The sequence below is a fragment of the Didymosphaeria variabile genome, assembly GCF_027946475.1.
Source record: "Didymosphaeria variabile strain IMI 356815 chromosome Unknown scaffold_3, whole genome shotgun sequence".
Taxonomy (NCBI): Eukaryota; Fungi; Ascomycota; class Dothideomycetes; order Pleosporales; family Didymosphaeriaceae; genus Didymosphaeria; species Didymosphaeria variabile.
In genome coordinates this window covers 642,971-657,520 of record NW_026611622.1, presented here as the reverse complement: position 1 = coordinate 657,520, position 14,550 = coordinate 642,971, and the positions used below count along the sequence as shown (strand labels likewise).

General features: G+C 49.5%; 5 protein-coding genes across 5 annotated transcripts; 2 read left to right on the top strand and 3 right to left on the bottom strand.

Moving 5' to 3' along the window:
• Positions 1–571: 571 nt before the first annotated feature.
• Positions 572–1,369, bottom strand: N0V89_003563 (uncharacterized protein; the record flags this gene model as incomplete). Its single annotated transcript, XM_056212364.1, has 1 exon — positions 572–1,369. The coding sequence occupies one exon, from the start codon at positions 1,367–1,369 to the stop codon at positions 572–574; it is 798 nt and encodes a 265-aa protein (XP_056072672.1).
• Positions 1,370–2,786: 1,417 nt separating this feature from the next.
• N0V89_003562 (uncharacterized protein) lies at positions 2,787–3,853 on the bottom strand (the record flags this gene model as incomplete). Its single annotated transcript, XM_056212363.1, has 2 exons — positions 2,787–3,706; positions 3,790–3,853. 2 exons carry the CDS (start codon positions 3,851–3,853, stop codon positions 2,787–2,789), a joined length of 984 nt encoding a protein of 327 aa, XP_056072671.1.
• An 802-nt stretch (positions 3,854–4,655) lies between these two features.
• On the top strand, positions 4,656–5,642 carry N0V89_003561 (uncharacterized protein; the record flags this gene model as incomplete). Its single annotated transcript, XM_056212362.1, has 1 exon — positions 4,656–5,642. The coding sequence occupies one exon, from the start codon at positions 4,656–4,658 to the stop codon at positions 5,640–5,642; it is 987 nt and encodes a 328-aa protein (XP_056072670.1).
• A 1,320-nt stretch (positions 5,643–6,962) lies between these two features.
• On the top strand, positions 6,963–8,645 carry N0V89_003560 (uncharacterized protein; the record flags this gene model as incomplete). The annotated part of the gene is made up of 5 exons (XM_056212361.1): positions 6,963–7,064; positions 7,118–7,585; positions 7,638–8,062; positions 8,112–8,320; positions 8,371–8,645. 5 exons carry the CDS (start codon positions 6,963–6,965, stop codon positions 8,643–8,645), a joined length of 1,479 nt encoding a protein of 492 aa, XP_056072669.1.
• Positions 8,646–8,969: 324 nt separating this feature from the next.
• N0V89_003559 (uncharacterized protein) lies at positions 8,970–14,236 on the bottom strand (the record flags this gene model as incomplete). The annotated part of the gene is made up of 6 exons (XM_056212360.1): positions 8,970–9,417; positions 9,604–9,712; positions 9,763–10,647; positions 10,694–13,561; positions 13,629–13,829; positions 13,882–14,236. The coding sequence occupies 6 exons, from the start codon at positions 14,234–14,236 to the stop codon at positions 8,970–8,972; spliced, it is 4,866 nt and encodes a 1,621-aa protein (XP_056072668.1).
• Positions 14,237–14,550: the final 314 nt, after the last annotated feature.

The window sequence follows — 14,550 nt, the reverse complement described above, 5'->3', positions numbered from 1 at the left end:
TCTCAGTGGAAGGGGTCAGGTCGAGTTTGTCTGTAGGCAAACTGAACAATCCTTTCGTGGTCTTGGTCTGGAAGTAAAACTAACAGTAAGAGTGACTTGAGTGGTAAATTCAGTATGTCCGAAAAGCGCTTGAAATTGCTGGATGTTCTCGGTGAGGTTTGTGAGAACCGAGAAATGGTAAGGATATGATGGAGCGGAGACGTTGTGATGGAGACACAGAAGGTTGATGTTTATGTGGGATGGAAAAGCTGTTTTGGAGACTCGGTAAGATAAGAAGCCGTTCTTTTGTAGATATCGTTAGCCGACTTTCAAATAATTTTAGATATTGCATGCTGGTTCGTTCCAATACAAAGCGTTAATTTCTAACTAGTGTAATGATATCTTGAACAGACGACCCTCACTAGGATTTCCCTCAGCGTCAACTTTAGCGCCAGTAACAAAGAGCGAATCCCAGTTTGACGGGCCTCGTCCCAGGGCTGCGGAAGATGTGGACTGGAGTAGCGTATTATTAACAGCAACTCGTCCTATCTTCGAGGGGATATCGACTTCAATAATCGAGTCCTGCCCATTCTCAGCGGTCCAAGCTTTCCGCCCATCCAGAGACAGCGCGAAGTCGTCCGCGCTGGAGCGTCCCGTTAAGAATGGTCTCTACAGGACCCGTGGCGGCCCCTGTTTGAAGCGAAACAGGGACCTGCGCGAAGATGCCTTGGTCCAAGCTTGTGAAAAAGAGTCGATTTCCGTTCATACGAATACCGTTCACGCCGATGCCGAAACCTGTTGACAATGGAGACATGGTTGTGTCTGCCATGACGACACCGTACGCTCCGGTGTCAACGTTGAGCAAGGAGATTGTCCCTGCTCCGGAGTCGCTGATCAGTACGTGTGAAGTGTCGTTGTTCGCAAGTGGCGTCATTCCGTTGAGCTGCAGGGCAGAAGGGAACCGTGCTACAAGCGATAGCTGGGCTGCATCGTGTGCCGTGCCATTTTCTAGCGCTTGAGCACGCAAATCCAGCTTCCATACTTCGTTGGAGTTGACGGATGTAGTCAGGTTTGACGCAACGACGTAGAACACATCTTTCTCCAGCTCAGCAATTCCAAGCAGTCCGGTAACGTTCGGCACTTCCGCCAAGGCGACAGGTGACGTGGTGTTGTCGGGATAGATTTGATAGATAGAAGGTGACGAGACAGACGTGACCAGAATGTCACCGCTCTGTCGCACGAAAAGATTCTCCAAATTTATGGGCCCTGAAACCTCTCTGACGATAGATATAGCACCTAACGATGCTTTGAGAGGTGAAGCAGTCACCGAATGGACCAGGAGGGCAGGGAAGAGAAACGTGAGAAACGTGAGAACGTGAAAGCCGTCCATTTTACGTTGTCAAGAATAGGCCGAAAAGCAAGACAAAAGACTTCTGGTGCGGAATTGAATAGCACAGACAGATCTCATGTATACAGAATTATCAAACGATGATGATGCATTGACATTCCCGAAGAGACGTTGGCAACGAATTTCGTCGTTGAAGAAGAAGGCTCGAGTTGGGACCAAAGCACATGTTTGTGTACGCTACCTACCTTTCGCTTGGCATGTCACCTTGGACGGCTTTAACTGCGATAATTCCGTGCCAAAGAACTATCTGAAAAGCTTTAGTCTCCCTATTCAGTGCTTTTCTCCGTATCCCTTCTTTGGGACGAGCAGACTTGTTCGGCGGTACGTCGGTGCACTTTAATCTTGGAGTTTCCCGACAGACGCGCAACATATTCGAGAAACCCTGCCACGTACCCAAGCCCCCGAAGTTTACACGATGTACCCATACTGTAGACTTTTGCAATCAACGGCAGGTCTACTAATAAGCGGCCTAATCAGATAATGGTAAAGAGCGTAAAAGCGGGCCCAGGGAAGGATGGCGTGAAGTGATTAGTGAACCTCCTAATTAAGCTCAGCTGGTAGTTGAAAAAGTCTACGGTACACTTTCGAACCGACAATTAACTCCGTGAGATCGGCGTGAAGAGAGGCTTTGACCGGGTCCATACTCGGCGTGTACCCACACTAAGGGCCACATTGTCTCACTGTTCGGCGACTAACCAAACAGCCCAAGATCGTCATCGTAGTTATTAATGTTTTCAATGGATCAGAGCCATGTTATTATCTTCCGCTTCGGAAAGAAACTTTTTGTTTCAGCACATTCTTGGCGAATCATCAATTGAGCTTTCACATACCCAGGGTGGACGCAAATACAGACTTGGCGAGTGCGCAAAGTGAAATTGGTAATCATGCGTTGCCCAACACGTGAAATGTGACCTCTAACAAAGACAGGTGGAAGGCCTTCGTGAACGCAGCCGCATGCTTCCATTTGTGACATTTCAGGCGTTTCCTGCCTTGCTTGTAGAGATATTTCGACGCTCTCACTTTTGGAATGAAACGAGCGCGATGACACATGGTCAACTGTCAACCATACAACCAGCCCTAAGCATGATGAACCATCGGAACAAAGCGTCTAGTAGAAACGAGCGAGCAATAGAGAGCCACTGCTGTCTGGGGACGAAACATGATCAAATTTGGATAAACATTAGCTGGATGTCTTTGTGGTATTGGACAAGTGAATAAAATATGCTATTCGAGACCTACCACCCCATCCACCTCGCATTTTAATTCTGACACACACCGAAGAGCCGTCCGGTATATCAAAAGCCGTCTTCAAATGTGGATCGATCTCTCTTCTCTGCTTTCTGCGAAGAAGACCGTCGATCTTCGAGTGTCAACGGTCTAGCGACACCGAGAGAAGTTCTCAGTGCCAGTACTTGGGTGCCACTGCCTTAGCCTTCATCCAAGCAGACTCCAGAGCGTTGATGACTTCATCCGGTAGCGGACCCTGCTCCAAATCTACCAGATTCTGCTCGAGATGCTTCGTGCTGCTCGCACCCACGATAATTGCATCACCCAGCGATTGGCTAAGTGACGAGTGATGCTTCAACCATCTTAGAGAGATCTCCGCTACTGTCAACTTGTGCTCCACTCCAGCCTTGCGGATAATGTCTAGGGCGTCAAAGTACGAATCGTTCCAGTAACGGCCCTGGTGGAGCGTTCCTTGCCAGTGCTGGGGGTCGAATCGAGAGCCAGCCTCAAATTCGCTCTGATTGCGCTCATATCTTCCGGTCAGGAACCCACCGGCGAGAGGCTGGAATGCGTAGATGGAAAGTCCATAGTGGTGAAGACAGGGGACGAGTTCGGCCTCAATGTTACGCTGCAGCGCATTGTAAACGCCCTGGTAGACAGTCGGCTTAACCCACTTGTTTCTGATGCAGATCTCGACCATGCTAGCGACCTCCCAAGAATAATAGTTGCTGATGCCCCAGCGGTTGAAAAAGCCCTCCTCATACAGTTTGTTCACTTCACGCAGAGTATCCTCGAATGGGGTGTTCCTATCCGGGCCATGGAGATAAAAAAGATCGACCTTGTCGCATTTGAGCGCCTTAAGACTTTTGATAAGCCCTCGGCGGACATCTTCCGGCTTGTGCGTATATCTTTCGCCTGATGGGATAGCCGAATGATAATTCGGGTAAAGCTTCGTCCCCATCACAAGACCGCGCTTCTGCCAGTCGCCATTCGCTAGCATCTCTTCGGAAGAACCCGCGCCATAAAGGCGAGCAGTGTCCACTTCTGTATGTCCATGATTTTGGAAAATGTCGAAAATGGCATTTGCATCATCTTGTGAATGTACTCGAGCGCCGAGGGTCCCTTATAATTCATTAGCCTCAGGCGTACTTTTGTTCAGGCTGACCCAAACCTACCAGGCGCGCCGATTGTCATTGCGCCAAAGACAACCTTCAAGTTTGAATCGGGAGAGGTCGCCATGGTTGGTGGCTAATAGAATTGTGAACGGATGTAGGAATAGATGCAGCCTTCTTCGGTTTGATGATGAGTGGGTTCTTAATGTATGAAAATGCGAAGCTTCAAGGAGAAATAAAAGGCTATACTAGTGAGCCTTGGCTTTGTACTCGATCGGTGCTAAGAGTTCGGCTTCACTTCAGCTGGGGTTTTTTCTAGGATAGCAGGCGGGGTTTGGAGATAGTGAGCTGAAGGCCGAGGATCCACGTCTTGGCTAACACGACGCAAATACTGTGAGGTCATCAGTGTTGCCGCCATGATAAGAGGCTGAACTATAGCGTGTCAGTGTATTGTACACCATAATTTCATGTGGATCTTATCATGGATCTCTAGAAATGAGTGTCATGAGTTTTCACGCTAGAGCGATCTGCTAACAAGGAGCTCACGCAGAATCGCGGTGGTACCACGGAAAGGCCGTTTCCTCCTCTCATGACCAACACACAGCAGAATTGCAGCGCCGCCTCAAGAACATTGGGAAGGGCAAGTTCCATTGGCTTATTCGGACCGAGTCTAGAATATGACGGTACATTCAAGCATTGCGCTAAGCTGCGGCTTTTCCGCTCCGAAGAATAACCTTATTTTTTCGGAGTTAACTCCTATCCCCAGTATCAGCGGCACCAGGACACCATTCCGACTTTTCAAGATTTCGGCTCGATCCTGTGTGGAACAGCGTTTGAAGTTATCATGGTAGTATATCTACGCAAGGAGCCTAAGAAAGCTCGGCACCGCAATATCAACACTGAATCTGAAGAGAATCTATCATTACACAATGGAGAGCAACAAGAGAGTCCAGATTGTTATGGGCACGGCCAACTTCGGTGACCCTACGAGTTTTTGGGGCCAGTCGGATTCGAACCTTCTCGAAGCCTTTGATCTTCTGAAGAAGCACGGCCACAACAAGCTTGACTGCGCGCAGGCTTACAACGGGTCAGAGAGCAAGCTCGGCGCGCTTGAGGCAGGCATTACACACGGCTTTCTCATCGACACGAAATGGCGTGGGGGGTGGGCTCGTGAGAAGGATGCGAACAGCACAGCGGGCATCGTTTCAGCCGCGAAGGCGAGTCTGGACAGACTGAAAGTTCCACAGGTCGACATCTTCTATCTACATGCACCCGTGTACAACACACCAATCGAAGAGACTCTGGCAGGCGTGAACGCTGCTTATCGAGCTGGCAACTTTCGTCGGTTCGGCGTTTCCAACTTCCCACCCGAAGATGTACAACAAGTGTACAATGTGTGCAAAGAAAAGAACTACGTTCTACCAACTGTTTACCAGGGCAACTATTCCGCCATTGCGCGGTCATCAGAGGAACGGCTTCTCCCTCTCCTTCGGAAGCTCAGCATTGCCTTTCTAGCTTATTCCCCTATCGCTGGCGGTTTTCTTACCAAGGATCGTGCCCAGATTGGAAGTGGTGAGACACGGTTTAGTCCGAATCAAATGTATGGGCTGTATCACAAGATGTACGTGAAGGACGTACTGTTGGATGGGCTCGAGGACTGGGAGCGGATTGCAACGGACGAGGGCATTTCAAAGGCCGAATTGGCGTACAGATGGGTAGTTTACAGCAGCTCCCTTAGTGCCGAAGAAGGAGACGGAATCGTGATAGGGGCTAGCAGATTGGCACAGCTGGAAGAGACTTTGCTGTTTTGCGATAAGGGTCCATTGAGCCAGAAAGCTGTAGAGGGCATCAATGAGCTGTGGCAGAAGGTGAAGCATGAAGCTCCTGTGGACAACTACCAATCTGCGAAGCAGTAAATTGCTTGCATGAAATTCCTAAGCTGCCATCGGGTTGAGCCAGGCAACTATCCCGCGAAGAGTCAACAAAATGACAACGTTTTCATCAAACGATTTTTCATTGTAAAATTTGTGAGGTCGTTGTTGTTTATGTGCTTGAGCCTTAGGTCAAGCGTCTATGTGCATCCGACGACGTCAATGCTATCTAAAACTTGCAATTCCACTCCGCATTGCTTGGCCTCCTGCGGAAAGCCCTGAAAAACCTTTCCAAAGATTGAGCACTCTCCGTTACGCGAACACCTTACTCAATGGGTCGCTTCACCTTCCATTCCGTCTAGCTTGTCCTTTTTGCCGTTGCCCGGAAGCTCCGTGACGCGTCCACAGGACGATCAGTGCCGTAAGAGCATGAACTGAGCGTCACTTTCTTGGCGAAACAGATGTCTTCTTTCGGCACTCTGATCACGTGCTATTAGGCAACGTTTATGGGAATAGCTTTGATATGACTTGTTGGTGGCGAAACAGTGGAAACCGGTGATCTGGAGCGAAATTGCGAGCTCCCAGGTTCAATTAACCAGTTTTCAAAGCGCATTAAGCTCGGTACAATGGTCCTTAGCTGCTAGCGAGTTAATCAGGACAGAGCCTCAAATGGGTTTCAGAACGTGACATCACTGTTAATCCTAATAGGCTACTCATCCATACACTATGGCATAGATCATGACGTTTTCCTTGTGCATGTTTACTTTGTCAACTATCCCAAACTTTCACAACTCAGGACCGCTACATTCCTAAATCGAACCAAATCCCATCACCTCTCTGTTGATTATGCTACGATTCCCATGTCCCCACCGCGTGACTGCGTAAACCAATCTCATGAACTCCAAGGTTCGCGGCTGTGAATTTCCTATTCAGGTAACTATCCCTTCCGTGCACGGAGTTAAAAGAAACGGATTTACCACAAAGCCCGCAGATAAGAAGAATTGTAGATAGTCCATGGTTAGGTAGGGGAAGATAATGATCACTAATCAACAATCAAGTTCTAACGAAAAATTGTGGCAGTGCATCTATGTTGATTGCAGCCCCACAGCCATCACAACACTTGCGTACTTCGAAAACCTTGGCAGGTGACCTCTGACTTAGATTGGTCTTCCAAAGAATGGAATTATCAAAGGGACCGATATAATTCGGATGTGTTACCATGTAGCATATCCTACTTAAGATTCGCAATGCGTTCGTTGGACCGTCTTACTACGCCCATTTCCCGTTGTCTTCGCGCTTCCTTCGTTTCTGAGAAAAGCAACAAGCATGCTGTGGCCCGTTGTCCTGACACTCAGCCTCTTTGGCATGAGTACATCAGCCAATGCATTGGGTAACTTGAAGAGCGCCCAAGGAGCTCGTGCTGTCTCCGACTCCGACCCCACCGTTCCTCTCAACTGTCATCAAGCAGTAAGAAACTCTCCTCCCATCTTCCATTCAACGTTGTACTGATATTCCGACAGTGCGAACAGCTCGCCGCTACATTCGGCACCGCTTTACACTATCCTGAGGGTGACAACATTACTTTCTGGGACGCCAGGCAACAGGACGTCCGTCCTGCGTGCCGCGTCGAGCCATCAAGCGCGGCAAATGTCTCGAGCATTATGAGGACTCTCGTTCAGAACAGTTGCAGGTTCGCAGTCAAGTGTGGAGGGCATTCTCGGCACGAGGATGACTCGAACTCTGTGGGCGGAGTTACAGTTGATCTGGGGAGGATGAACCATGTGACGGTAAACGAGAACCGCACTGCAGCGGCTATTGGTGGAGGTGCCGATTCTCAACAAGTCTATGCGGCGCTGGGCCCTTACAACTTGGGTTTTGTTGGTGGCAGGGTGGGCAGTGTCGGAATTGGTGGGTTTACTCTAGGTGGTGGGACTTCAGCGTTGTCCCCAAGGTGGGGCTGGGCTTTGGACAACGTCTATGAGTACGAGGTATGCGTCAACATCCTCACAGCAGTTTTGTAGTGACTGAAGCGGTGTCCAGGTCGTTCTCGCCAATTCGTCTATTGTGACTGTATCTCAACATTCCCACCCATCTTTATATTGGGCACTTAGAGGTGGTGCGAACAACTTCGGTATTGTGACTACCTTCACGGTACGAGTGTTTCCACAGGGTCCGCTATTTTCTGGGCAGTGGACGTTTTCTGCAAACAACACAGACGCGGTTCTAGAAGAGGCTCAAAGGCTCTTCACTGAAATCGACGATCCAGATATGGAGTTCGAATATTTTGACAGTTATAGTCAAGCATCGAACAGCTTTTCGACAGTTGCTAGAGCGAAATATGCTCAGGCCATTTTACATCCGTCTGTGTACGATGGAGTGAACCAAATTGCGTCTGTGGCGACTACCACTAGCATTGACAGTCTTGCAAATCTGTCTGCCTCGGCCCCCTTCAACGGAGTCGATCGGTACGTTGTGGGAATCCACACTAGGACTCCATTGCTTACCGTAAATCAGCCACCTTTTCACCACGATCACCTACTACCCATCCCTCGAAGTTAGTAAGAGGGCCGTCCAAATTTTCAGAGAAGAAATTCAGAGTGTTCGCAACGTCACAGGATTGGTTCCATTCCTCATCGTATATCCCATTCCGAAGGCCGCAATGGTAGCGATGAAAGAGCGAGGAGGCAATGCCCTTGGCATCGACGAGGACTCGCCTCTGATCAGTAAGATCTAAAAGCAGCATATGTCCTTACATTTACTGACGACTTGACAGTCAGCCTGCTTTCGCTGATTTGGTCGGACGCAGCAGACGATAGCACCATGAACGACTTTTCTGATCGAGTGATTAGCCGGATCCAAGCAGCAGCGGTTGCTAACGACGCAGATCATCCATACGTCTATGTCAACTACGCCAAGTTCGACCAGGATCCGTTTGCAGGATATGGGGAGGAGAATAGGCAGCAACTGATTGAGATCCAGAATGAGGTCGATCCCGAGGGAATCTTCACGTCGAAGGGACTCTGGCGGGGCTTTTTCAAGCTGCAGTGAATGATTTTCAATTTTGGACAAGAGATGGCCATCGACGGTGAAATAGAGGATTCGGATGCGCTCGTAAACCCGAGGGGTAAAAGTTGAACATAACTCCACCTGTTCCTTTTGAGTTACCTGGCCTTCAAAGCATCTCAGTAATGTCTCTATCGTAAGTAGAAGGTCGATAAATATAGTCCTTAGTCCGTAGAGAGTCCATCATCAAATTTTCCCCAGGTCAGTTCTCTCCAAGAGGAAGAAGCATTAAGCCGAATCGTGGAGATTACAAAGTGCCTAACTTGAGTACGAAAACACTATCATTACTGCAAAGCCATGCGCAAGTCCCTAAGTTTTAGCGGTCGCCTCGATCGGGCCAGCTGGAGCGACAATCGCAGGAGAAGTCGCAGCACCGGCCACTGTATCCTCACCCTCCCTTGCACCAATCACGGCTTGCGTGGTACGTCTTCTCAGGAGAGGCTTGCGTGCTAGCGATTCTTCCTTTTCATTCACCAGCGCGGTCCCGTTATCCGCCTCATTTCCAGGCTTCCAGGCGAATGGCATAGACGTCGTATCGTTCCCGAAGTTGACCTTTACCTTGACTCCAGGGTTTGATATGCCGATGACTGGGTACAGCCGTCCAGTGACGCCCGTGAAGGCATAGTGAGTAAGCTTCGCGAGTTTCTCGAGCTCGAACAATTCGCCGTTCTTAGTGAAGAATATCTTGTCTCTGCGGACGTCAAGTCCGCAACCGATGACGTCCTCATGGCCGTATCGGACAAGGTCTGTTGAGGCTCTGCCAGATGAACAGGACCACAACTGCCCATCATAACCGTGGTATGCCTATGCGGTGATACCACGCCATGGGTAGCCTGGAAACCAGCCTCGAATAGACTTGGAAGGCTGTACACACAAACCCAGAGCGACGTCACTGCGGAAGGATCAGACTTGATTCACGAAAAAAGGCATTGTCATTACATACGGTTCCGTTGTCTCATTGTCTTTACGTAATGAAGCATCGATCACGATTTCAAAATAGAAACTAGAGGCACCCGCAGGGACCGGGTGTTGCGCGAGTATCGCTCCACTTTCTAGATTCTCTGGAAGCAGGTCAGTATGAAAATTTGGATCAAGGGCTTACGCATACGTATTGAGCTATTCTTGACCTCGAGTCGATCATCAGACAGCTGAAAGAGCTTGGGCAACGTGTTCCTCAGTTCGCTCGGCGGAAAGCCGGTGACCGCACGTGTCGTGGAGAGCAAGTCTACAGCTTCTTCTTTCCGGAACTGCTGAGCGATCTGAATCGACGTCCAGCCATGCTCGTCTTGAGCTAGCGGATCGGCGCCCCGATTCATAAGTTCTTTGACGACAAGCAGAGAACCTCGCGCAGCTGCTACATGCAGAAGACCAGCATCAAGCTCCGTAATTTGGGCGGTTCCGAGTAGAAGCACGCAAATAGCTTCGTAATCCGTTGTCCTGGCTTCGCTCCAATCGTCAAAGCATGCTCGAAGCGGGGTCTTCCCATTGTTGTCTTGGACTGTCACAGAGACTCCTTGCTGGAGTAGGTACTCAACAACGTCTTTCCGTCCGTATTGAGCTGCAGCGTGAAGAGGCGTGCGTTCCCTATTGTCTTTGTTGGTGAGTACAGCTACATCGCGATTGCATTTCTCGAAGATAGCCTCTACTATCTTGCGATGACCCCTTGCAGCAGCCTTCTGGAGAGGGGTCTTGCCGTTGTTCGCCCTCTTGTTGATATCCTCGGCGTGATGGATCATGTAAAGAGCGGAGTCGTCCGATTTTGCTCCACATGCCTTGTAAAGAGGTGTGCAGCCTCTGTCATCCATGGCGTCTATCTTTGCTCTCTTTTCGATGAGTAGCCTCACGATGTCGACGTGTCCGTTCTCAGCGGCAATATGCAAAGCTGTTTGACGAGACAAGTCCTCGTCGAGAACATCAGCTCCCGCTTTTATGAGGAGCTCTGCAGCCTCCGACGAGCCGTTAAACACACAGAGCTCTCGGAGTGGTTCTGCTAATGTCAGTGATGCTGCGATGGATGTTGCTAGTACACTTACGTTGAGAGAGATCATCTTCATCACTGACATTAGCTCCGGCCTCTATGAGGATCTCGACAAGCTCCACTGGTACACCCTCGAATCTTTGCATGAGAGAATGTAACGGCGTCTCTTTCGCTTGATCCACTGCGTCCAATTTGGCACCGCGGCGGAGCAACTCTCTGAGCACATCCGCGTTGTCGCACACTGAACAAAAAACATGGAGTATGCTTGATCTCGAATCACTTGCCTGTTTGTGAAGGTCGGCTCCATGGTCCAAAAACAACTGGACGACTTCCAAGCTAGGGTTGTAGTAGAACAACTGGTAGAAAGGCGCGCGGGACATACGAATAGAAATAGCGTTGACATTAGCGCCAGCTTCCAGGAGTACTTTGAATAACTCTATGCTGTTGGCGTACCAGTTGTCAAGGTCTTTCTGAGCTCCAGCATAATACTCAATCGCAAAATCCAGTGGGGTGTAACCCTCGTCAGTCAGTCGCGTCAGGTCTGCACCATCTCTCAGAAGTTGCTTTACCAAACTCGTCAGCCGGTTCGAGGCTGCCACATGTATCGGATGAATGGTATGAACATCGTCGATCCAGCTGAGTTCACCGTAGCGGATCTGATTCAGAAGGTTCACCCAGCTGCGAAAGTAGGGCGAACCGTCTTGAAAGAATGTAGTCCTTAGAGCCTCAAACTCCCACCATTCAGGGCTCGTACGATCTTCTGTTTCAAACAGCTCTTCTACTCGCCTGAGATGATGTGCACAGTAAGTGACCTCGTACCGATAGAGCTGCGCACCATCATCTTCCGTAGAAGAGTACATGTAGTCGATGTCTGCCACGTCGTCACTGTCTTCAGACGCAGCATCTGAAGCGGCGTCATCCTCTGGTTTAACTGAAGAGGTGTCTGCAGAGCTTTCGCCTGCTTCCTCAGAAGTGACGTTGCTCTCTGATGCTGAGCCCTCGACTGATGCAGGCCGGTCCTGTTTAGGCTCGTTGACATCTGAACCGTCGTCATGCTCGTGTGAGGCGAGATGAACAGCATGAGGAGGCTTCATCGGCATATCTGCGTCAATTTCCTTTTCGCTTTTCTCATTTTCCAGGTCCTCCTGGATTTCTTCGTCCTGTACATAACCATCGGGTTGGCCCTCAAATCTGCGTTTAAGCTCAATTCGCTCGAGAAGTACAAGGTGCCTTCGCCGGAAAGTCTCATTTGTGAGATGTTTGAGGATGGCAGTAGCAATGGCTAAATGGCCTTGCTTTTCCGTAACAATGAACTTGTCTGCAGTCTTCCCCGCCTTGCGACAAGTCTCACAGTGGCTGGCGGAATCGTTAATCTTCTCGGCTACAGTTGAATGCGAAGGTGCTTTTAAGAAATGATCGGCCACAGTGTTGTGCCTGAGTTGGATGACTTTCGACTTGTTGTCCACATCGAGCAGAGCGGATCCAGCAGTCCGAATTTGGGCAACGAATAGTTGATCGGAGGCCTTTTCTTTTTCAGAAGATGTCGGGGATTCAAAATCTGGACCCAGCTCCTGAACTTGTTGCGCGTCTTCGTCTTCCATCATATAGGCGCGACTGTAAACGTCTGTAACCTCGGCGACGTGGACTTTGCCATCTGCTAGGATAGCCCAAGTGAGACAAGTTTTGAGCAGATCTAGATAAGCAGGGTCTGTTTTCTTGATGATCTGCTCGTAAAACGCTTCGAGTCCTTCTGGTAGCTGTTCGAGGTGTTTCTTCAATGGTCGTTGCCACGGCTGTTTGAGGAACCCAATGGCGAGGTCAACATATCGAAAGTAGCTGCCAGCCTTCTCGACGATTTTGTCGGTTGCAAGTTCCCGCTCATGGGCTGTGAAGCTAGGAAGCCTGGCGAGCTCAGTCTCGGCATTTAGCTTGATATCAGGACCATTGTTGCCTTCTACCTTGATAGTCGAAATCTGATCGAGGCCCTCAACCTCGGGTCGACTACAGACCACCACTTTAATCATCGGAAGCGCTTCTTCAACCAGTTCTCGTAGGGAGGCTACCAAGCCTTCGGAACGATCCGTGCATTCATCCAGGGCATCCACAATGATGTAAGCAGGCTGTCCAAGCAGAACAACGATCCCTCGGAAAGCATCTCCGAAGGTGACATTCTCCTTTTTAGACTCGCCTTGGCCAGACTTTGTGCTCTTGCTTGCCTTCAGATAACTCGAGACAAGTTTGTTTGACTTTTCGATCGTCTCGGTAGGATGCTGAGAAACGAGCTGGTAGATCTGGTAGAGAAGGTGCTTTAAGATCCGTTCGGTCCTTTTGGTAGTGTCGTCACCGGCATTGCAGAAAAAGTACTGAACGAGTGCACCTTTGTCTTGGCTCCGCACATGAAGCTCTTTCACAACTGCGGCCATCAAAATGCTCTTGCCGAACCCACCACCGCCAGATACCCACAACATATCGCTCTTCTCGGACTCAAACCAAGCCTTGAACGCTTCATTGCCGAAGATCCATGTACATGTCTCTGGTGGAGACCTTCGTTTCAACTTGGCGTTGTAAATGCCCTGCTGGTCACTGATAGCGTCCAATGCTTTCACGTTTTCATTAAAGTTCTTCATTGATACATCGTGAGGTGTCATCTCTTTTCTTTTGCCCAGCTCTTCTATCAAAAGGCGTACTTGTTGTCTGTAGGCTTCGTCCAACTTCGCAGAATGGTTGAGCTTGTCTCGAATCTCGTCTAGAGATCCGCGCATTTCTTGCTGCTTGTCATGAGCAGTGTGCAGGTAATGATCTGACAGCTGCTCGTGGGCTCTCCGTGCGAACTCTGCCATGGCCATATCGTGTTCCTTGATGGCTTGGATCTTCATGCCAAATTTCGCCGAAGCGCTGATAACCACGCCTTTGGCCCACCGAGCTAAATCCGGTCAGCTTGATGTTTAGAGGATATCAACAGCTAACTAAAAGAAACGTAGATTGCCTACCGGCTTTGTTGCGACCCATATACTTCTTCACCGAGAACGAGAAATCCAGGATCTCAGTATATATGAATGGAATTCGATCAGTGACTTGGGATTGTATCTTTTGAAACTCTTGAAAAGAATCGATGCCTCGCGAAGGTCCATACATCTTTCCAAATACAGCACAGGAAATCATGATGCCAATGATATCCGAACAAGCGGCCCCTAGAGGTGGTCAGAGCCTTGACTCAACTCCCATATGTCATCGGAAACTGACCGAAGATGTTGAAAGTTGCGAAATCATCTGCCACGGCGTGCAGACACAGTCTGATGCCCATCCAAGCTAAGCCCACGGACTCAGGCGCGCTCTTGACAGCCAGATCGCCAAACGACATTGCAATGTCAATCTTCTCCAGGATGCCTCCTAGCGAAGGCGAATATTCATTTCCCGCCTTCTTTTGAGTCGACTTGCAGAGCTCTCTGGTCTCTTGCGGCGTGGAACGTTCTTTTAGGAATTCGTCCAACTTTTTCTCATCATCCTTGTCTTTTCTCCCTTCCTTGAAGCTTCTTCTCGCCTTTTCCCAGTATATTCGCTCGAAATTAGGATTGTCTACCTGTTTTGCGCCCTGCATGTTGGCGAGCTGCGTCCACTTCGCCTGGATGAGGTGGCAAGATGCTTGTACAGCAAATAACTTGACTAAAACTGGGGCTTGGGTGAAGAAATCGGCTGAAATATCAACAGCGAGGTGCTCGTGAGAAAGACATAGAAGATGAGCATATCGAATCGAAGCAGCGTCGCGGGCTTTAATAATGTTAGGCAATGGTTGCATCCATCAGCCTTGTTTGGGGGCCAACAACGAGCTGAGCCAGGGGTTGATTGACCGGAAGCGCCATGCAGCGTCGTCGTACTTGACGGCGGCATGCCCATTGGGCAAAAATCGAGGAG